At 35.8% G+C, this 24,307-nt stretch overlaps 1 protein-coding gene across 4 annotated transcripts in view; it reads left to right on the top strand.

The window, feature by feature from the left end:
* The window catches only part of VWA3B (von Willebrand factor A domain containing 3B), a 71,176-nt gene that overhangs the window by 43,434 nt on the left and 3,435 nt on the right, over positions 1–24,307 (top strand). For 3 of the 4 annotated variants that reach the window (XM_063349109.1, XM_063349189.1, XM_063349363.1), the window contains 8 exons: positions 2,938–3,056; positions 5,819–5,869; positions 7,947–8,166; positions 15,212–15,332; positions 16,150–16,274; positions 17,374–17,511; positions 18,146–18,243; positions 21,973–22,214. In XM_063349109.1, the coding sequence (XP_063205179.1) occupies positions 2,938–3,056; positions 5,819–5,869; positions 7,947–8,166; positions 15,212–15,332; positions 16,150–16,274; positions 17,374–17,511; positions 18,146–18,243; positions 21,973–22,214 (1,114 nt within the window). Of the gene's footprint in view, positions 1–2,937; positions 3,057–5,818; positions 5,870–7,946; positions 8,167–15,211; positions 15,333–16,149; positions 16,275–17,373; positions 17,512–18,145; positions 18,244–21,972; positions 22,215–23,114; positions 23,774–24,307 lie in introns of those variants that run through there. The other variant, XM_063349276.1, reaches the window with a different exon arrangement.

The raw sequence follows: 24,307 nt of genomic DNA on the forward strand, positions 1-24,307 counted from the left end.
AGCTATGATTCAGCAAGTGATACAGGTCATTTTTAATGGTAGTTAATGGAAGGTTACGGTAGTCCATTTCAGGGCTGAACTAAGTTCACTGTTCTTAGAATGAATTTAGAGTTGTACAGAATTCAAACAGTGATGCACGGACTTTCTTTAGATTCAGGGATATAAACACAAAATAATACACCATTTTTACCACTTTTTTTTGTACCTGCTAATCCCGATTAGTTGCATAGAGATACTCAGTTTCTCAGGCAGCGCAGATTTATTGTTCTATGAGTAGAGGCATGGATTTTTGTGGATCTGAAGCAGGGAAAGGAAAAAGAAGGTTGGGGGTTGCACACGTGGTAGAACCAGTAGAATTTGTGAGCTATGGAACCCATTCTCCCTCAAGCCCCATACCAGCATATCAAGGAAAAGCAGAAAATAGGTTCTTGGACTAGACACAGAGCTTGAATAGGAGACATTAACAAATTGATTAAGAATCTTGATTATTGCAATACTTCAGAAGACTTCATTGAACGTACAGACATTTTTGCATTCTTCCTTCTGAGATAACAGTTTTCGTACCGTGGAATGCAGAAAGCCTTGTTTGCTTCTCTGGGGATAGTATAATTTTTATTTTCGGTCCTTGCTAGCAGTGATGATGGAGTAACTATGAGCAGTTTTCTCACCTTGGGGTTGCAGCAAGCAAAAGGTTTCCATGACAACTGTTCATTAACAAGAGCCTGACCTGTTATTTTCAGTTCTATGTGACCTGTCAGTTTCACCTGAGTTATTTCAAAGCGGTTAATTCATTAAACTACCCATCAGATTCCTTTCCAGAAAAAAATAATAAGTGGTTTGGGGTCTTGTCTAAATTATGTGGTGGTAGCTCTGGAGCAAACCTTCCCACAGAACCATCTGAGTATCTGTTGCAGATTGTGTCATCTTAAGTACAGCTTTGCAAGTCATGGAGTTTGGACTCAAAGCTTTGCTCAGAACACTGAAGTTCAGATTCAGACAACCAAAACATCTTGTTTGGTCTAAAATAAGAAAGGTTTTTCTAGGGTTATTTATGCTTTGGTTTTGTCTTCAAAAATTTGAAATTTTGGTTTTGAGTTAAAAGCCTTTTTGAAACAAGTGAATTCTTTTGATATGAAAGTTTAAGTATTTGATTTAGAAAAATGACAAAACATTTTGGCACTAAAAAAGCTTTCCTGTGATTTCTTTCAGCTGCATCTGTCAAATTTCACTTGACTTTGTGAGCAGTTTTCATTGCACTCAAGTATGCATAATATTTCAATTTTTCTATTTGCTAAGAACACATTCTATTCTGGTTTTATTCTCCAGTACTGTAATAATGTATTTATGTTTGTCTGCTCCTCATATTCTATTCAAAGTGTTTTATAAACTGTATTAAATATTAATTTTGCATATGATGCAGTTTGTACTCTGGGAATTTGTAGGGGAAAGTAGGAGAGGGCTTCTATGAAGCCCTGCTGAACTTTTATAAACTTGGTTTGAGTAACATAGCAGACAACAACCATAGCAGTATGGAACTGGAAGACAGGTACTCTCAGTTCCTTGCCTTTCAGCTTTCAAACTCTACCTGGAAATGACAGGTAGCCACATTTCATGGCTCACAGTTCTGGGCAGAGATTTACCTCATCTGTCTCTGGCAAGATACTTCACTGACATGTTGACATTAACTTTAGCTTCTAAGTGATCTTGACATTAATTTAATATGAGAAACTTTGATTTGGTCTGGCACTGATGTGACACAGATTCATTGATCAGAGATAAGATGTCCTCAGAAAGAAAGGAGACTATAAAGTCACACCACTGCTCTGGAAAAAATGGTCATACAGCAGTAATTTGGAATCCAGCTAGCCTGTGATGATTCAAACAGAAATAAAACATCACTGAAAAATGTTCTCAATTAAAGAAGTCTTTTAAATGTTTTATTTTCTGATTGCTTGCTTTATTTATCCACCAAGGGTTTTAGTTTTATTTAAATTGAACCTAATCCATCTTTTTGTCGTCTGTATCCTGATGTCAGAGAGGCACTTAGAGAAGCGTCCCACTCAACCATATGAACTGAAGACAGTTTTGGGGAGAGTAAAATTGGATTTTTTTCTGTTTATAATCATCATCAGGACATTGATATATAAAATAGCTTTACTTATATGAACTGCTGAGTAATTTAAGAGGCTGAATGATGGTGGGACTTTGGACTGAGAGATGGGAAGGAATCTTTCTTCCTCTCTGACATCTTTTTCTACCCTTTTCTCTGCCTTTAGAAGATCTACTTGTAAGTGTATGACTTCTATTTTATAAGGAAGTTGACTTATGTAGATGCTGTATTGTGAGATTTGAAAGGTGTTGAAGTTCCTAATTCTGACCAACCAGGTCAGGTACCGAAGTGTTATTGTGGTTAATTAAGACCAGTTTCAGTGAGCAATATCCACCTTGTTCACTCTTTAGTGATCAGTGTGATGGTGAAAAATGTCTCTTTCCACCTTTAGTACTCTAATTCTTTAGAAAATATTGTCCTCCAGAATAAGAGTATTAAATACACTTAAATAAGTAACTATCACACCTGTATGTTAGAATTAGATGCTAATAAGTATAGGAGAATGTTGTTTTAAAGCAATACAGTCTGGAATATGGTCATGATCTAGACGTGCTTGTCTCCCTTCTGACCTACCCTCCCATTATTAGAGTAACTTTTTTGACAGTACTGCATAGCTTCTGTGTCATTTCAGAAGATTTTATTAACAGACTGGAAACTATGTCTTAATTCTGACTTTTCTTTGGGGTGCTCAGATCTTTCTTTCTGCAGCCTTTCAGTGTTCCTTCTGTCCATTCTGATTCTTGGACAGGGACTCATGGGCATTCAGTTATTCTGGTGGAGAAAAAGTTGTAGGATAAATGAAGTATTTGTCTTTTATTGTATAATAGATGTTACCGTTGGCCCACATTAGCAATGACAAGAAGCGGATCACACTAATTAATCCTCAGGCAGTGAATCTTGATGCCTATAAAGAGAAGCTGGAACAAGCAATTAAATCCTATGAAAGGCAAGTCATGTTTGAAGTCTAATTTCAGATTTTTTCTTATGTAGTGGGTATGTGCTTACACATGATTTGCTCAATACTAGTAATTCTGCACATTGACACACTTTAATCCACCATCAACCTTTAGGACAAATGTTGATTTTCTTCAAAAAAGCATGCAGAATGAAAAAAACAGATGGTAGGCAAGGAGATAATAAATAATATGTTGCCCATATTATGTTTGTTCAATGACCAAAAAAAAATATTTTTTTAATTAAACCTGGGGAGGAATCCCCCCTAAACATACAGTAGTAGCCAGACTTCTAACTTACAATTAAGCTCCTGAATCCATAGACTGACATTTAAACTAGTGGCCAGCTTTTCACTGCCAGCTATGTAGCACCTAACTTTGTATTCAAGACTGTAACTGAGGTACCTATAAGATACTGACAATTTTAATTTTTTTTTGGAGAAAGATATGCATTGTTCCTATTAATTAAACGTTGGTAAAAGCACATCAGAAGTAAACAGGACAAGGACATTATATCTCTAAGCCATTTCTTTCCTTGATCTGATTTTGTGCTTTTTTTTTAAAGTAATGCAATTAGTTGACTACTAATGTCACTCAGTAACCTTATGAGAGCTTTGACTACAATTGTTTTAATAAATGAGATATCTTTTCAGGCTGTATTCTAATAACATTTACAGATGTAATTATTTCATGTGATCAGAAAACTCTTGGTGATAAGTATTTAGTCTTTGGTTTTTGATGAATTCCACTGAGGGCCTTTAAGGTTTTTTTTTTCCCTCTGCAGCTTTGTGATCATACCAGTTCTTTGTAAAGCATGTAATAGCTCTCTTTTTTATGCCCAATCTTTTTTATTCCCCATCTTTTGTGGTAAAAATTAAGAATTATGGGTTGCTATGTCTAATATTAATGGAATTCAATGAAGAAAAATCTATTGGGTTTGTGTCCTCTGCCACTGAGACAATATTGTTATTATTAGGCTGATGAAGAACTCATAGAAATCTGGATTTGTTACTCATTTTCATAGAAGGTTCAAGTGGTATATTTTTTACGGTGACTTCTGAGACAGCATTGAAGTTTTTCATTGCTGTGCCATACCATTGAATATTTTACATTTATTGACTTCAATTTTGAGGGAAAGAAAAGCGTTTTCTGCTTAAACTCTGATGATCTTCTACTGACAGCATTTGCACAGTCTCCCTAAAACTTTGATGGTTGGGAGTATGGTTAACTTATGTTTACCCATAGAGGTCAATGAATCAGTGTATTTCCAATAACAGGATTGAGTTCCTGAATTTTGTGAAAAAGATGTATAGAAGAGAGATCAGCCTGAAAATCCTTATCATTGACAATGTGAAAAAGATTTCTCATTGCTTTTCTTTTACATGTGAAACAGCAACCTGGTCAAATTTTTTGCTGTAAATGCCACAGTACTTTTCCAGTAATTGAATTTGCAAAGGCTGGAGTTCAGCTTTGTGAATGGTGATTGGTCACAAATTTATTCTGACATCTATAGATGAGGCAATACCTCAGGCCTTGCAGGTTTCAAGAACAGAAGCGAACATGACAATATCTTCCCCAAATGTAGATTGACCTTTGCATCAGATTAAGAAGGTAAAAAGTGGCAAGGGCAGAAATTTTGTGTTCTGACAAAGAGAATATCCAGTATTGAAGGAGAAAAACTCTGGAAGCCTCAAAATGTGTATGATCTTGTATAGCCAGAGGCTTTTACAAATGAATTAGTTACGAGCGTGCACATTTAGAAGTATGAAATAGGCAGTGGAGCATGCTGAGACTGCAGATTGTGAAAGAAGTAAGTAATTTACATTCTAAAAATGCTGGGGTTTGGTTTCTAGTAAATAAAATGAATCAACAAGAAATTCATATTCGAAGTCTGGTCTCCAGACAAAAAAGTCTGGAGCTTTTTTGTGCATGCACCAGTAAATCTGGCATTCAGCGAATCTGAATTTTTCCTAACAATTAATTTGTTCTAGTATTTCCAAAGGAAGTTTGAAATTTTTTCTATAATTACAGCAATTAGGATCATCAGTAGAGGTTTATTTCTATAGCATGAAATGAAGTAATTGAGTGAAGGCTTAATTGTTTGAGATGTTAATAAATAGAAAAAAACCTGTAAGCTAGATGATCTAATAAGAGTTTATAATTTATGTCTAAAAAGCAAAAGCAGAAAGTTTACTGGTGCTTTTAAAAGATCTTAGAACTTCATTGCTTTGGGATAATCACTTCTGTTTTCCTGTCGGTAGTTTTTCTTCATAGCCAGAGTTAAATGAAGTAGAAACATGAATAGCACAATGGAGGAGATACCTTAGGAGAAAAAAATTAAAAATTAGCATTGCTCTCCATGTGTCTTCAGGCTACAGTTTTCTGAAACTGTTTAATTGGAAGAACTTTGAGCTTAACTGGCATTTAATCGGTTTTGTTATTTGATTTAGCTTGCTGGTGCTGAAGAGAACCATCCATAGAAAATCTTGTCAGGAAACAGCAGTGATTGCCATTAATCCTTCTATGACCCTGGAATAGTCATGTTGCTACTTGATGGAAGATGCTGTTTTCCCATCTTCCCTTGCAGTTGATAATTTCATAGCTGAATGATAAGGGTACCATTTGATGATACAGTGCTCTTGGAATACACATCAGTGCAGATATCTTAAGAAACTGTGTTTATTTGCTAGTTTTGAGATGATCAGATGCACAAGAAACTGCATTCCCTCAAAAACTGCTTTGCTTTCTTTAATAGGCGCCTAAACCTAGTAATTTGGAGAGCACTATCTCAGGAGGAAAGAGACAAGTAAGCTATCACCTTTTAGTTTTCTAATTTACCTCTGAAAGGCTGGTCATAAATATTTTATACGTTTTTTATCACAATTTCTGTAACCAACTGGTTTTATTTTCAAACATTTCGTAACTATACCTTACTTTCAAAAATGTATATGTGATATGGAGTAATATTAGATCCTAGACCTCCTTCTTGCAGTGCTCATTATTTTTAACGGAAGGGACCTGCCTTCCATTTGAATGGTGCTGGTCTATTCTTAATCAGTGTCAAGTGGCGGGGCCTTGGGAGGGCAGCATGTCATTGTCATTGTCATCAAGGTAAATCTTCTCTCATCTGGTAAAGAGCATTCAGTGTCTGGTTTGTCAATGTATAATAAGCACCTTTATAGCGTGTGCTGGAACTGTATGTCACACTGGAAGTTTGTGCTACTTTAACTAGCCTGTTTCTGTGTTTATTTAGAAATTCATTTAGAAAACTAGCAACTGTATAAACAGGCCTGACATCAGTGAAGTTAGCATCTGTTTACTTCAGAGAATAAAGTGAAGATCAATTAATGAAAACTGAATTGGCAGGAAGTATTCTGGGCAGAAAAATGGGAATTAAAAGTAGAACGCTTTTAAGAAGGCTTAAGCTAATAAGCAAAAAATACACAGTTCTATCACCAATAAGGAGAACTAAAACCCCATTCTGGTGCAGAGAGGAAATGAAGGCTGTTAAAGAAAAGAACAGCATATAATTGAAAAAAGGAAATAGATGTCTGTTGACAGACAATGAATTACAGAGTATAGAAAGTTGACAAGGTAGTATCCAAAATATTGTATTGTTGGTAATGTATGGCCAATTATGTATATAAGGAAAAAAAAAAGTCCTAACAATTGTACAGTCTGTTGCTAGAGGGGCATATTAAAATTGCTAACATTGGTGCATAGAAATTGAAATATTTGATCTGTTTCTTTTCTAAATTTACAATTTGAATAATCATGATTGTGTATTACAAAAGAATGACGACATGCTTTCAAAATCATTAGTAATCTGAAGGGAGAGGGTAATGAGGTCTACTAGCTTGGTCACAGGAGTCCTGAAAGAATTGGTTGAGGAGCTCTCTGGTTCACTAGTGTGAAATTAAAAGGCTATCCCAGATACTAGGGAAATTCTAGTGTTCAATTGAGAGATCCAACTCAGAAGATAAGTTAACTTTATACCAGTCAGTGTAATGTCAATACGAAGCAGTTCCTAGAGGAGAAGAGAGGTGAGCAGTGACAAAGAATATGGCAACATGATAGGCATCACCGTGGTTTTATGTCTTAGCAAGACAGACACTTAAGTACTCTCTCCAGGTCTAGGTTTCACATTTTTTTAATGCTGGCAAAACTGTAGAGAAGAGCCAGAGGAATGATTTGAATACTAAAAAGAAGTATGTTACTTCCAGTTGGAGATTTAAAGAATTCGGATTTGTGGGGTTTTAGTTTGGTTTTATTAACAAGATGACCGTATCTGATTCACCTTTCTGTGTATAGGTACCTTCAGTGTGTAGGTTCAAAATGGCTCTTTAGTCCAGTGGACATTGACATAACCTGAACCATGGATGGAAGCAAACTCATGATCATTCAGTGAAAATTGAGCAGTGCAGGAATGACAGAAGAATAAGCAGCAGAAGACTGTCGCTTTTTTTATGTGATCAGTCAAGACTGATGTGGCAAATCAGGACTTAACAGCCATCTAGATGCTTGCCACTTCACCCTAGCTGCTGTTCCAGAAGGGCCAGGGATTTCCATAATTTCCCAGTCATATCTGCAAGTTCTTTATTGATGCCTCACATATTCTAGGACACATAAAATGGCACCAGACATCTATGCTCAGCCACTTGAATTGCTCTGTAGATGTCTTTCTGTGAGATATGGTTAAGCCAGATGTAACTAAACACAGTGCTAGCTGGACGAAACACAAGGACTTGTGGTATACGGAAGATAGATTGGGTGAATCTGATGTTTTATTCTGCCTTTAAGCTTTGTGATTCTATTTGTAAAGTACTGCCAATATTAAAATTCTTCCTACTTGTGATTACAAATTTTTTTTTTTTTTTGGTAAGATTTAAAGAGTGTGGCCCAGTCCAATATATGCAACATAAAGAAGCTTTGCTGGAGGCTTTAGAGAATTTGGGATGGCCAATTTCCTATGAAGATGTAATGTTGTTAGAAGATGAGATACTGGCAGCATTAACATATATACAACAAGCCTCTGATCTTCAGGAAGCTGTCAAAAAGGAAAGTGAGAAAAGCTCAGAATCACACATAAGGAAAAACAAAAAGGTAATAGATATTGCAGATATTCCTCTTCAGTATGTTCTTCTGGAATAATATTGTTCTGTGGTAATAGCTGTTAAATTAAGTGTTTAGCATGATATTGTTATACAAATGGATAGAGGAAAGAAAGCAGTTAAATAGAGAACAAGCTTTCAATGACTTTTTGGAAGCACCGCAGAAGGAGAAGTTCTGGAGCTGAGAGCCACAGAACTCGAACCTCTTAGAAACAAGTATGAGCAAGGTATCTTTACCTCCTCTGCAATGACAGCAGAAATATATATGAAAGAAGAGAAAGAAGAGATATATGAAAGGCAATTATGGCATAAGATTTGTGGTTGGGTTAATATATCCGATGGACAGGACTAAAAGATCTTGTAATGTTGGAGTAATTCACTGTAATCTTCTGTGGGATCTTTCTTCTAAGGGAAAAGATGAAGAGAAGGGGTGGGATTCAGCTTTGTGTTCCTTCACTGAAATTTAGCTGTCTGTAAAAGGCAGGCATACATGAACCTGTGGCTAATCTCACAGTGTTGTGAACACAGCCCTAGTTGACAGTCAGTGGCATCTGGAAAGCTGTTTAGCTCATCCTAAAGTGTACACCTAGTTACTATTGGTGAGCAGGAGTACTCCATTCCAGTAATACATTAGCAGAAAGTAGTGTAGCTACTGTGAAACTGTGATTGAAGTTTGGGATTTTTGATTGAGAGAGGTGTATATATATATATGTATTTATATGTATCCTCGAGATGAACCTCTTATTTTTCCTGGAATGCTATTAGAGATTTAATGAAATGCCTATGGAAATACATGAGGCAAGAAGTATAAAAATAAGGCTAGTATGTTATTTTAGGCTGCCTATTGGAAGAGAGAATATACTTTTTCATTTTAGCTTTTTCTGTGATGATATATATGTTCGGAAAACATATCTTAGGTTACAATGTTGTGTTCTCCTATTATTATTTTCACACGTTCAGAACATTCTTGAAATTTAATTGATTCTACCTTAATGATTTTATCTTCAAGTTATGAATATGAATGCTCAGGGAAATGAAGAACAGACTTTTAAGTTTTAAAAAGCAATTTAACCTTCCAAAATTAAAAGATTTCTGTACACACTGTTAATGCTTTAGAATTCACAGTACTTTCCTCTAAAAAAAACCAAACCATTTCTCTTATTTGGTTTCAAGTTTTTTCATCTAATAGATTAATCAAACAGTGCTTCACTGGGAGTGCTGCTGCCTCTGCAGAACTGCTGTCTAGGTGCAGTTGTACTACGATATTATTAAAATATACTCTGTAGGAAATTAATAAGAAAGAAAGTCTTAGAGCTCTCAGACTCCTACGTTCTAATAGAGGTTAATTAAAAACAAATAGGGAATTCATCATAAAGCTCATATACTAATACATTCCTTGTCTTTTTCATTGTTTTTTATCACTGAGTGAAACAACTCTTGGCCTAGTTGCAGTGAATGCTGAGGAAAGTCCTATGCTTTGTAGCATGTAGGAAACATAATAAAATGATCATAGTAGTTCTTTTTTTGCCCTGACGTATACATATATAAATATGTATATATACATCAGTTTGGAGGAGTAAGCTAAGTGAAACTCAAATGAGCAGAGTACAAACCTACTCTGTGAGTTCTCAGGAATGAATGTGAATGTGCATTTGCAATTTACAATTGTAAATTATGCCCAATATCCATATACTCTATCTCTCAGGTCATGCCTAGAAGTATGCCACTATTCTTTAAAAAGGCAATCTTCTGTTTTATTTGACATTCTTTGACTGAGATATACCTCTCTCTTCATCAAGCTCAACAACACTTTTCATGATGAGCTATAGCATTTTACATACTATGACAGAAGTTATAAAAAGATATTTATATTAAATTGAATAGAATATATTAGGATAACACAGGCCATGTATGAAAATAAATTCTTTTGGGCAGGATCACATTCAGTTTTTTATCATCTTGGAGAATTTGCTCCACTAAGAATGTACATTTGAAAACATTTTAATATCTCCAAAACCAGATGATTTTCATTCATTTTACATTTGTCTGAAAATACTACATTGCTCATACAGCTATTTTGATTACTGATTTACCTCTGCCATATAATGTCCCAATACAAGAGCAGCAGAAACATGTTCATGTTTCATTTGTTGACTGTGATTTTACTGTTGCCTTGAAACCACCAGTGTGTGCTCTCAGTCATGATGTGATTAACATTGTGCAATCACTTATCCTGAGTCAGCCTGCTTTAGGAGCCTAATCAGAGCACCATCTTCAGTAATTGCTAATCTGCAACTGAAAGGCTTTAAGAGTGAGAAGCAGAAATGCAGATGTAATTAGAATTCTGGTTGTGTGGTGGAAAAAACCAGAAAAAAAACCTAAGAAGCCTTTTAAAAATGCTGTCGGAGATTTTCCCAACCGTGATTTCTGTTTACAAAATGGGTATAAAAAAATAAACTGCCAGCTGAACTACATTACAGCAAGGAAATAGCTGGTATGGCATTGAATGAAAATTGTCATTGTGAGATGTTAGAAAAATCACAATTATCCTGGAGGTCTACTCGACGAAGCAGACTGTTGAATTGCCGGCTAATTTCTTTACTAAATTCAAAATAAAAGCCCTTAGTTTTTAGCTTTTAAGGGCTCCTAATTACCTTCACAACTTCTTAAAAGAATTAGTAATCCTTTTTGGATGTCCTTGCTAGGGGAGCTTTCTGCTTAAGCCTACAACTGAATTAATGATCCGGTTATCCTCCCTCTGTGCTCTGACCTTCTCTGGGAGTTGTGTTGAGGCTGCTATGTTTGCACTTACCTGTGAAAGGAAGGGTATTCCAGTGCCTCATTGGAGGAGGATGAAGTAGGTAGACATCCATCTTCACAGGGCACTGAGATGACTGAAGACCCTAGTGATTCAAAAGAAGTAAATGCTTTGGGAAATGAGCAAACACATTTAGTTATTATCAGGCAAAATATAAAACACTGAACATTGATGATTACCTAATTGGAGAGCTAATTGTAGACTGTATTTTACTTCGTTTACTCAGTTCCTTTTGCTGTACAGATTAAAGCACGGGTTGACAAAAATCTTCCTCTTCAGGCTGGCACTCACCTTTCATCTAGAGATATTAAAAATAATTTATTTTTTATTTTACTCTTTTTTTCCCACAGTAAGTAACTACTTTGACTTAAAATATTGTATCTGTTTTCTATTTTAAACTTGTCAGACATAATAGTCAACCATCATTTCTTATGTTTTTTTTGCACTGAATTATAAAGCTGTTTACAACATGATGCCACTTAGTAAAAGGACTTTTTCGGGGTCCCCTACCCACTTCTCGTTAGATCACCTCAGGTCTACTGGGGTCATGGTGTTACTATTCTGTAAGCACGATAGCTTCTAGGACAGTTTGGTGCATTCCATTAATGGCCGTAACATTTTAATGTAAAGACTTCCCCTAAATGTCACAATCTGGCCTTGGAGAATGATGAAGAACATTTCCTCTCATACTAAATATGTCTGTTTCTGCATATGAATGGATTTCAGATTCTGCAGAGAGATAAAGCCACGTTCATTGCTAAGGATCCATTAAGAATAATAAGGAACTCTCATTAAGAATATATTTTTAAAAGTACTGTGTTTCCCTCAGGATGAGCTTGAATATGCAAGTCTTATGCTTGTTTGTGACCCTGTTGAATGGTCACCATGTGATGACAATAACTTAAAATGACTAATAAGCATAATGTGTTTTGCAAAGCATGTTTATTTGGTTGTAAAGGGACCTCTAGTGGCTCGTTGAATCTGTTCTTCCTGAAAAATGTATTTCATATACAATTGATTGAATTATTCCTAATGAAATATTTATAGCTGAGACTTGATTCTTTACAAGAATGGAAATTCTGGATCTCCCCTGGCAATTTCTTCTATTTCCTGCTGTCCTAATTCTTACACTCCTCATTCTTCCTCACTGTTTAAGGATCACTAATCGCTCTCTGTTGATAACTTTTTTGCATTCATATGTTTCCTAAACAACTTGGCATCCTCTGTCTTTGTTCTCGTGTCTCTTTAGGGAGAGAAGGCAACACAAGCATCCCAAATAGCACAACAACAAAAAAGTTACAACTACCTAGAAATGTTTGGTCAAATTTTCCATTGTCATCAGTGAAGTAACCTGTTGGACAAACAGTGTCTAGCTACAAAAAGTTAGGCTCTTTCATAAAAGTAGACTGTGGTCTAGACAGAAGGAGCTTGTTGACACTGACAGCCTGGAAAAAGCAGTGGTTGCTTGGCTCTAGAGGCGTCAGGATTGTGAAAAGCCAAAGTCAGAGCCAAGATACATAGAGATTTGTGGATAGTCTTCCAATCTATTCTCACTCACAGTAGGAAAGTGCAAAACCTAATCTCTTTGAAAGCGAATTTTAAAATGCAGCAGGTATTGGCAGGGAGAAGCAGCGTCTCCTTCACCTCATGTGGTTTAATGCATTGGCTTCAACAGAAGCAGAGCTAAACAGGGTGAAAATCCCCGAGAGTCAGACGGGGCTGTTTTGTAATAGAAATAGTGGAGAACGATATCCCAGAAATGGACGCTCTAACAGTGTCTGCGTCAATCGCGCTGAACACCTAAAGGCTGTGTGAGAGGAAGGAGAGATGGATTTGAATTTAGGCAGTATTTTTGAGCCCTGTGAATTCTGCAGGGCTCGGCATCCTCATTGTGGATGCCTGCACAGTCTTTAGTATTTGGATTAATGCAGAGTGCTGGAAGTTGCCCAAGTTATTAGTCAAGCATTACAAATTAGTTGATAATAAATATTCAACAGCAGCTGTCCCTTTGGAGCCTGAGGAATTAAATAAATGGTTTACCCAAATACCTTTTTGTGTCTGTGGAGCTGTAAGTCTGCACTCAAATCAGCCTTTGTTGAGTTGTACTTCAAGCAGTCAGTTAAGCGTTATGAAGAGCCTCTGGTTTGGACTGAGCTGGAAAAACAGAACTGTTGATATAATTTATATTCTATAGGGGTAAAGAATAAACTAGAAAACCCTCACATATCTCCCATTTAAAATATCTCTTTCCTTTTTTATGTGTGTGCTTTGCTTATTTTTAGGACTTTTTTTTTTAGGGTTGTTGTGATTTTTGTGTGGGAGATTGGAAAAAAGAGTTCGTGATAGTTATAGTGAAACAGAATAAACAATTTAGTCAAAGTTACTCCCATCTTTTCCATCATTACTGACTGTTAGTCAATATCAAATACATCAAATACAGTATCAAATGCATCAAATACATGTTTTCAGGAAGAAAAATGTCATCAGACAAGGAAGCGAGTCATACACACCCTAGCAAGCAGGGGTTTTTAGAAGTCTGTGAGTTATGGTTGTTTTTCAGAACAGTGTGTAGATCTGTGGAGAAGTTTGAGATTTCAAGCTGTGTGTGTTTATGATTCAAAGGAACTGTATGAGAGATGGATGCTTGCAAATTGTTTACACGGTAGGCTAATAAATATATGTGTTAAAAATTAATGGGGAAAATGATTTATTTAACTTTGCACTTGTTTATAATTTATATTTAGAAACATTATTATGAGCAGTATGGAGAAAATGTAGACTTTTTCAAGAATTAATTTATTGTTTTAGTAAATATAAATTATAGTGTTGTTCTCGAGGATGATTAAAATGTACTTATAAAAGTACTGGGATTATGGACTTTTCAATATTAGAAAGAAAATGTTTTTACAACATCAGTGTTCTTAATTTTCTCAGGAAAGCAAAATATAAAGTATTCTTTCACATTTTTACATACACACATTAATACTCTGATCCTCTCAAAACTTCTTCTAAGAGAGATGCCCTGAATGGGAAGAAATTCTTTCTTGTAAAAAAAAAAGGGGGGGGGGGAAATTCAGGAACACGATTTACATTAAAGGCAAATAACACTGAGACTCCATAAAATGTTACTGTGAGATATGAAAGGCTTTAAGATAAAAGAATATGGTGAATCTAAAATCAAGTACACAGAAGCTCAGAAAGCCCGACAGTATATTTTTACATAGAGCCACTTGTAATTTGTCAGTCTTCGACTATTTTTCACATACTGTGTTTCCCACAGCCCCCTGCCTCAGTTGTTGTGTGAGATCCATCATGCTTTTTGCATTCTTCATTCAATTACTACTAATTGCAGTCACTGGCTTCAAGGAGCAGTTGAGTTGGTCCACATATAGCCAGCCCCATTGGTATTTCAATTCCCACCATCTGGTGCATGGTCCCTCAGACTTATTTATGAGCAATTCATCAGTAAGCTCCGGTGTTATGTGTGGCTGTGGTATGTTAAAAGAGCTGTAGTCTGGGCAGTTGCGCCCCAAAGAGGAGAATTAGGGTTTGAAGAACCCAAACTAGCAGGGCAGAATGATGGACAGTGGCGGTTCTGGAAGATGTGGTTTAATATTTTGCTGTTTCAAAACTGCGGACAATTTTAATTTTTAATTTGTAAATAAACAGTTTTTCTAGACACTTCAAGATTTTTTTAAAAAAAAAATTTGGTTCTGTATTTGATTTTTTTAAATCAGTTATTCCATAACGTAAGGTGCTTTTAATGAAAATAAGATTATTGTGAAGACCCACCTATCTGTACAAAATGGACATTTATACCATCTTTGCTTATTCTGCAAAATCAGTTGATTTTTCCTTACCTCATCCTTGAATATGAATTTTACACCTTTGTAAAATGTTTTTTAGGAAAATGGCAGCCAGAGACATAATTCGTCAAGGTAAATTTCTGCCTGGACACTTGAAAGTATAGGTATTGTTATGACCATGTAAAACAGGATTTTACAGTGAAAACTCTTAGATTATCTTATCCATGAGTACTTCTTGTAACATAGCTTCCTCTGTTTATAACTATTCTGAATGTTTAAAATAATTACAGTTTACTGTGAATTATCAGCAGAGGTGATAATATTACATTGCCTGATTTTTAATTCATTCTAAAGGATAGATTGAGGGTGACTGGCTTAGTTGTTGTGGAAAAAATAATTGTATCAAATTACAGAGACCTGAAGAAGAAACTGTGAAGTCAAAGTCTAAAAAAACACAAAAAGGCCGAGTATTTGTGACTCACAAGAGCCAAAAGGTGATTGCAAGATCAGATGTCACGGGATTTTATTATCCAGGTATATATCTTTGTCCACATTCCGAATATTTTTTACAGTTTCTTAATGCTGATAAAACATGAGTTTTGGTCATAATTACCTACTTCTGACTTAATCAGATTTAATATTACATGTGCATATTAATGAAAAATTAATATAAATCTTTTGTGTGCACATATATACATTTATAAAAAGATATACATTTTGTTAAGTGAGAAAGCAATGATAAATTTATATAAGAAGAGTACAGAAGGAAATCCTTTTAAGTAACTGAGTATCTGAGAGTATCAACCTATCCCTCTTTGATGTCTCCCTCGAATGTTTCTGTCGAGCGTTTGGCAAAAGCCAAGCTTTTGCGTGTGTTCAAAGAATTCACTAAATGCTTCTGCCTTTTTGTTGAGTTTTGAGACAGAATGATTAGTAGGTTACATTGTGTTCTATTGATTCATAAAAAAAAAACGGTGTTTGTGTGTGTATTTTTGTGTTATTTCTACTTTTTTGTTTTTTTTTTTAAATTACATATTCTTAACCGTGGTAATAGTTTCATTATGTCAACAATCATCCACTTGATCAGCTTACCGATTTCAGACTTAAGCGTGAAAATGATTCTTCATTTTGTTTTTATGGCATTATTAAGAATGGTTACTAAGACTGTATTTTTTTAGGTACAAATTTCTCTGTTGCCCAAGCACAGCTTGCCCTAGCTAAATGAAAATGAAGAATGTATATTAGAGACACATTTTACCTCAATGATGTGTGACAGCCTATAGGATTTAAAAAAAAATCCACAAGAGGTAAAAGAAAAATCATTTGAGTATTTTATTGTGTTGTTTTTTAGGAACGGTGATAAAAAATATCAGTTCTACCTGTGTACTTGTTGACTTCAGCAATGGGGAGAACTGGATTGTACCTGTGACGTTCGCTATACCTGTGGGAGGTGCTATGCCATGCCCATATCTGCAGGTGAAAAATTGTATTTTTTTATGACAGCAAATATTCATTTTAAATTTTGTTAAATTGGTCACATGTGGAATAAGAATAGATTTTTAAAATCTTTTAAATACATCCATTTATTTTAAAGAAAATGTTTTAGTGATAGTAATATCATACTATTTCCAACGTGTTATTTTTCATTTGTTTGTAGCTTTGTTTTCATTGTAATCCTCTTCCTTTGTTTATTAGAAGTCTACATAAAACACGAGTATTTGGCTACCTATAGAAGTAAGGTGTGCTATTTCCCAGCAAAACGATTGTTTCCTAGCACATAGATTACAAATCAAGGAGAGCCTTTTATACACAATGTGATGTATAGCAGGTTATAACCATTTGTTTTTCATAGCATATTATAAATCCAGCAGATAACCTTATACTAAGGCAAATAACCGTAATAAAAAAAAAATTAATTCTTATTCCATTTCTGCTTTTATTTAAAATTTATCAGCTATCTGTAATCACAGTTGTTTTTTCAGACAATTCTTATTTTACACAGTGATGATAGATGCAGAAAGGATAAAGAATGGATACAGCTGGTTTGAATACAAAAAGCATTTTTATAACTGATTTGTTACCCTTAAAACTAGAGGCATGCCTTTTTTTCCATTTGAAATGAAGGCAAATCCGGATCAGGTAGTTCCTGATATTCTGTAAGGGGAGCATCCAATTCTAGAGAAGACCTGCAGAATTTGATAGAAAATTGTGACTTCTGTGTCAATTTTTAAAATGATTTTGTGTAAGTCAGTTACATACGGAATTCTTTAAAATTCCCGAGGTTGGTTAAAAAACTTACTAAAAACATATAAATTTGCGCAATGTCCAAAGGAATGAAGAGTTTTAATAGCTTCCTCATTCAGTTCAACTTGCTAGTTGAGCCAGAATTCAGTGGAAATTGTGAGTTATTGGTACATGCAAGGACCAAGTTCTTTTCTTTTAAAGAACCATATTCAAGCATGGGAACATGTTAGAATGATGATTCATGTAAAAATATCTTAATATTTACCTTTTGTGTCTTGTAAAACTTACAAGTTGCACAGTTCTTGCAAACTGATGCTTTTCTGGTATGCAGGTTGGAGACTATGTGTTTGCCAGAACTGGGACACAGACAGGAAATGAATATTATGCGCCTGCCATTGTCATAGCAACGCCAACGAGGGTGGAAATGGGTGATAAACTCTACACAGTTCTGATGTTCAACAACAGGAAAGTAAGTAAAGCTAGAAGATGATACCAATTTGGCAATGGTATGACCATTGTTCTGTTTCTGATGAAGCAGATATAATTTTCCAGGCTAATAGGCTCCCTGTCCCAGCCCCTGTCTCCAGCTAACCAAAGTAAATCAGATTTCAGGGCTCAATGAAGAGCTCATGTAATAGACATGAACCAAGAAATTCTGTGGGATAATTTCTTCTTAAATCACACACTGTTCTTTCCTCTGTAATCCATTTGGTGGCTTTCACAATCATAGAATCTTCATGGTTGGAAAGGACCTTTGAGATCATCAAGTCCAACCATACCAGATCCATGCTGCTTAAAATGAGAAACGTTGGGGGTTTTATCGCAGTCAATATAGTCTTCATTTCATTTCATTTCATTTCATTTCATTTCATTTCATTTCATTTCATTGTGTTTGTTTGTTGGTTTGTAAGCCATTATGATAATTTTATTGCATTTTTCATAGCGCATATTAAGAAAATGTACTTTGTACTTGAAACTTTTATCATTGATATTTAGAGGTAGATTACAGTTACATTAAAACAGTTGACTTTTTATACATATGTATCTTCATTGTTTCTGAGATTTAGATTTAAATTAGATGGATGTTGATTTTGTTATTGCAGGAACAATGTGTAAGAAGTGGGCTTATTAAAATCAGCCAAATAAAGTATGCCTTTTCCTGTCGGTACATAAAAATGGTGCAGATGGTGGATCATATGACGTGAGTATGCTTGAACCTAAAAATATAAAAGTTATTGTATGTGAATCCTAAATGCTGCAGTACGCTGTCAGATTTTGATGTGTAGTACTCTAGTTGTTGTGAACTGACTTGCTCTACACATGCAACCAAGGGATTTGAGCCACAAGCATGTCAATCAGAAGAGCATTAATGGTCTGTCCTACCATTTTATTATCTGTCAATTTATTGCCCTGTTTTCATTTTGGAAAAATGCAACACTGATTCAAGCCCTGTTTGCCACGCATTTTCTAGTAGTGATTCCAGCACAGTTTGAAACTTGCTCTTCTGCCAGTTTGCAGCCACAGCACATAAACAAATGGATACCCCCACTTAACTGAGCAGAATTCCAAGTCTGGAAATACATCAATGCCTTTTTCCAGGCCAGATCACCTACATGATGATAGCCTCTTTTCACCGAAAAGTAAACCTGAAGACCATGGTTTCCTACTTAATGCACACAACCACTGGAAAAGAGGCAGGTATATAATTGAGCTGAGTTCCAGCAAAAATCAGTGGAAGTCTTTCCCTTCCACTGAGTTGAATTATATTCTAAATGAAGTACCTTATTAAGAAAAGATGTGACTAAACGCGTAAGCAATAAGAGTGGCTTCTATTCTACATGCTTTGTTTAATGACTGGGTATTTTAATATCAAATTTAATATTCATTCTCCAAACAGATTTTATTGGCAAGCTGACTTGCCATTGTTATGTAAAATGATGAGAAAATTGAGTTATTCACTAGAAAACAGAAGAATTCTTTGGAAAACTGATTAAAATGAATGCACTAAATTTTTGCAAATGAAAAATAAATGTACTCATTAGATCTAAATTTTAGATGAAGTGATATCAAATTTGGCAGAGCCCTGGATGAAACTGCATATTCAAGTCATATTAATTGTGAATTTCTATATAGTGTTTCCAGCTAGTAAACACAGATTTGGTTGTAAATGCACTGGCCGGGTTGTATAGCAGATGATTTAATTAAATTAATGAAATCTAAATAAAATATTCCAAAGAATATTGCTGCCACAGCACAAAATAATGGAATCTTAGTTAAGGCATTCATTTTATCCCCTTTAAACCAAACTAAAACAATTTCAAACGTGGCCTGGAATAGAGCATAAATTTTGCAAGCATAATGATTTGAGACCAATGTCTTACACTTCTTTTAAGGTCTGAAGTTTTCACTACATCGTTTCTGTTTTTTCTTGTAGCAGTTGTAGATTTTTAGAAACAAACCACCATATTTGAAATGACTATATTTTTACTGCAAAATGTCTCTATTTTTGAAATAGCACTATTCAGAGTGCCCTAAAATTACCCTCATTAAAGGAACATGAGAAGTGCCTCCAAACAATGGTATTTCAAATGCTGTTACTTACATCTGATTGCTAGTGTTTTAAAGACACCAAGGCCCAGATACACAAAGGGACATCGTGGGACTCAGAGCAGTAACATCTGAGCATTTGGCAGCTCTGAGAGTGGAATTTAGGTTCTTTGGTTCCATGGATGTATATTGAATGCTGAGATTTATAGCACAGAGTGCAGTGAAATGTGTAAAGGCTAATAAGAAACGACAGAGAGAGCTGAGCATCTAAAACTGAGACTCTCTTAACTTAGATACCCACTTACAGCCCTGAACTACACAGATTTGAGCCTTTGGGATTCCCAGGGTCCTCTGTTGGCATTGGATAAATTACATAAATAGCAATTTTTAGCATACAGGCAACATAGACCTAATCCCCAGGTACCCAGATGAAGTGCATTGGTGTACCAATAAAAACCTCAGTGGTCACTACGGATCCGTACTATTCCACAATTCTGCTGCCAGAATCACAGCACCTTTTTTTCACAGTCACAACTTTGTAATCTACTGCAACATATTTTTCTTAATCTTTATACACATTACGTATAGTATCTGGTTCTGCTGAGTTTTTTCTTTTCCAAGAATTAACAATAGAAGCCTGGTACTACAGAGAGCTTTTCTACTTAAGAGTCTTTTAAGTTTCCTACTTCTTGGATCTATAACTCTCTGCAGTAAATGGCTTTGTAAGATTTGAGTAGACAGTCCCTTACAATACACTTAGTAAATCAGAATGTTCGTCTTTTGCTTGTAACGTTTTCAGCGAGGTTTTGAATTCTCTGTAAAGCCACATACTTGTAAAGTGAAATCTCATTCCTTTCTTGCTGCTTAACATGTCACTTTAGTATCGCATAAACATACATAATGTCCTCTTCTGGGCATTGACTACGTTAACTCAGTGGCTGCATCATAGAAAGCTGGCACTGGCCACAGTTTTACTTTTTGTTTGTTTCTTTGTGTAACCACTATGCCGTGTTGAATGATTGTTTTACCTTTGTGAGGAGATGTACATTCAAAGCCATCAAACAACTGTGTTTCATTAGTGACATGTTAATCGGTTATGAATATTAGCAATGTGATGGCAGTGCTCGAGCCCAGATTGAGTTGGAGTTTCCAGTAGAGCTCCTACCTTCCAGGGGAAATGGAAGTATATTCTAAAATAGATACCTACCTTCCATGTCATACTTAGAGGGGAACAGTGCAGCACATTGCTCATGGGTGCGCACAGATCTAATGAGAACATGCTGACATTGTTGATAGAAACAAAATAGAAGCATGATTTAATCAGAAAGGAAACAAAAAGTTTGAATGCAATACAATATTAGCACACAAAGATTGTATCTTTTTGAGTTTCTAAGTCCTGTAGAAATAAGGGACTAAAAAAATAAAAGGGATAGCCCAGGGTCCCTTGACAGGGAGTCCGCAGTGCGCACAGATGTTGTGTTACAATACCTTGGCTAAATCTTCAGCTCTGGCTTCTTTGGGATTGTCTTTTGATGTTTATGTGGTATGTACTAGGAGTCCTGCTTAATCCACTACTCTTTAGAGATACTGTATAGCTTTCATCATTTTAATAACAGATGCTAACATCTGTTTGGGGTGTTTTCCTACCATCACAGTGGAAAGAAAGAATTATGTCAGAACAATCAGTCTGCCAATGTAACTAACAAATTCCATATCCAAAGTAAAACACTACATGCTCTGGGTCCACACCATAAAAGGCAATTATTGCTCAAATCCTTTTGGAGTCATAAGAGCTAGACAGAACTAGGGGCCAGAGCCGAAAAGGTACTCAGGAGCCTTTCTCTTGTTTGGTGTCAGTAAAGCTGTGTGCCTAAATATTTGTTTCAATTTTAGTTACCAAAGCACTTCTGATAATTTGGGGTTTAATGCAGTGAAAGGAGACATCTGTAACTGTGTTTAGCTTCATAACTGTTCTGCATATTTTAGAAATCTTAAGAGTGGGCTGGGGACGGACTGTCTATGAAGGATACCAAGGGTATGAGTTCTTGCTGAATCATATTAGAATTGAGATTAACAGGAATACTATCAGAATTTTTTACAGAGGAAACATTGTATGCAATAGGCTAGCAAGATATACAGTATCTACAGAAATAAGAGAGCAAAACTATGCATGCTGTGTTTTAGGCTATTCTTTACTTATTTTATAAATAAAAGGGAAACTGAATTGTAAGACATTTATAGCCCTGTCAAATGGTCAAGGGTGTGCTAAGTCTTTCTCTTGTTAGTACTGTGAGATGTGGGAAAAGGTGAGATCTATGTCATGTAAAAAAGGATTTAAAATGTGCGCTTTTAGCTTAGTGAATTTCCTTCTCTGATTTTCTAGCCCGGACAGAGAGACCACAGAGCCCTATCCTCACTCATCTGTGGAAGATGAAGAAAGAGAAGAAGCAAGGAAAACTATTGTGAAAGAAGACAGGGGAAAAAAGAAAAAGAGGAGGAGAGCCGAAGACAAAAGACATCCCAGGGAGAAGATGTTGGACTCTGATGATGTTTTGTTTGTCTCCAGAAGGGAAGTAAAACAGAGAGAAAGAAATTCACTGCCCAGCAATGAAGAAGAATTTGAAGGTAAAGAAGTAGCTCTGGAAAATCATAAATATTAGGCACTAAACAGATCTGACGGTCCTTTAGTTTATCCCCACACAAGGAAGCAGGGTTCTGCATGATCTTTTCTGGGTGCTTTCCCATGTCCTTTGTGATGGGGTTCTTTCACCTCCTTTGGAAACCATTCTTCACGCTGATCATTCTCAGCATGTGTTTCCACAGTAAGGGGAAGAACTGAATAAAGCATGCTCCAGCATATGCTGTCTTAATTTGCCTGACATTTGTAGTAGCAATAAAGATGTGGTGACACCAACCTTAGCACCTGCTAGTAAGCAGAGTATATATTCCAGTCCTCCTACTGTTTTTCACTTGTTAGATTAAAGGTATGTCTATATTGCAGGCATTAAATTATTGCATATAGAGCTCAATGCTTCAGAGGTTGAAGTGCTTTTAGTGTCTGAGCTAGCTCATTTAAAGCTGACATCAGTATCTATACTCCCTGTCACTCTGCAGTAGATACCTGGGCTAGTGTAGGTATGCCATTACATGCCATATTCAGCTCTTAATTTTAAAGATCCTACTGTCAGTGGAAAGATAACAGGATTTTTATCCATACCTATTAGTTGTACCTCCTTGTACTATTTTAAGTATGTTCTCAACATCCGCATTAATTATTTACTTCCAGAAGTAGTGGATTATAGATTCACTCAATCATCATGTTGTCAATCAACTTGATTTGACTCCTCTAAACTTTCCTTCTGTGTTCTCACTCATCTGTTAAAGATTGTCTGCAAATTCCATTAACATTGCTTATAATGGGTATTATGGTGCCACTGCGTTTTAGGAGTGGCTGGGTCAGAATTATATGAGAACAGAGGTGCTGGGCTTGTCCTGTAGCTGTATGAGAGACCATGGTTTCCACAGGTGGAGCTACTTCACTGGAAATGCTCAGTTATCACAGACTCCTCCCTCTTGGACATCTTGAGATGCAGATGCTGAGTAAATGTGAAATACTGCTATTGTGACCAGCAAGTCCTGTTACTGATTCCATGAAGGTTGAAGGAAATATTAAATGAGAGCAGTGGCTATCTAGCACTTGAATCCTGCCTAGCTTTACCAAGTAATCTCAAGAGTACTCTGTCAAGATTCTAACAAGACTTCAAGGTGGTATGCAGGTCAAACATACTAAAGAGGGTACACTGTCCTCTTCTGATGACACCATTGACGTTGGACGTGGCTTTTTTTAGCTTAAATGTATTTTTATTTACATATCCTTCTGTGTTTTATCAGAAAGGGGAAAGTCAGAGAGCTGATGAAGATATTAAATAAGATTGTATGGTCATTCTCACAGAGTTTCATCAGATAACTCTTTATCCAATCTCTGTACATGACTGTGTATTTATCCTCTTTGGGTGTAGACATTTGTCCCATTTTCAAACTACGCTAACGATTTCATAGCATTTTGCGTATATAATTTTGTAAATTATATCAAATGTGTTACTCAATTCCTGACATACACATCTATTTTAATGATGTTAATACTGGATATAATTTTAAGGAGTGAAGAGAATAAAGAAGACGAATTTGCCTGGCATTGTTTTTTCGTTCTGCCCAAGGTTCAGGTCTAGTATGGACTATTAGCTTACAGTTACCGCCTGGCAGTCCAATATGTGCTGAGGACCAGGTTTGTGAGATTCACCTATACAGATTAACACTTACCCTCAGAAGTGGTCATATTTAATTATATCGATATAAGTAAGTGTTGAGTAACATGGGTGAGGTGTTGGAAAGCTGTACTGAGCTAATGAATTGTTCGGTTAGTCTCTGTGAACCAGATACTAAAAATCTTAGGTATCTAGCAATGCACTTTCCCTTCAAGGAATTTTCATAATGCTCAAAGAAGGCGGGATGTTCAAGTCAGGAGCAACAGTACTTATGAGCTGAAACACCCTATTTTCATCTTCAGGCACCTCTATGACCCTGAAATTTCAATTGTTGCCCTTCATATGCTAGACACACAAATGTTCATCAGAGTGATCCCTTACTTGATTTTCCTAGTAGTTGTTTTCAATACTTCTTGAGGATTTACAACAAAGGCCGATGTTTTTAAAATAGAG

Source organism: Chroicocephalus ridibundus, chromosome 1 (assembly GCF_963924245.1).
Source record: "Chroicocephalus ridibundus chromosome 1, bChrRid1.1, whole genome shotgun sequence".
NCBI lineage: Eukaryota > Metazoa > Chordata > Aves > Charadriiformes > Laridae > Chroicocephalus > Chroicocephalus ridibundus.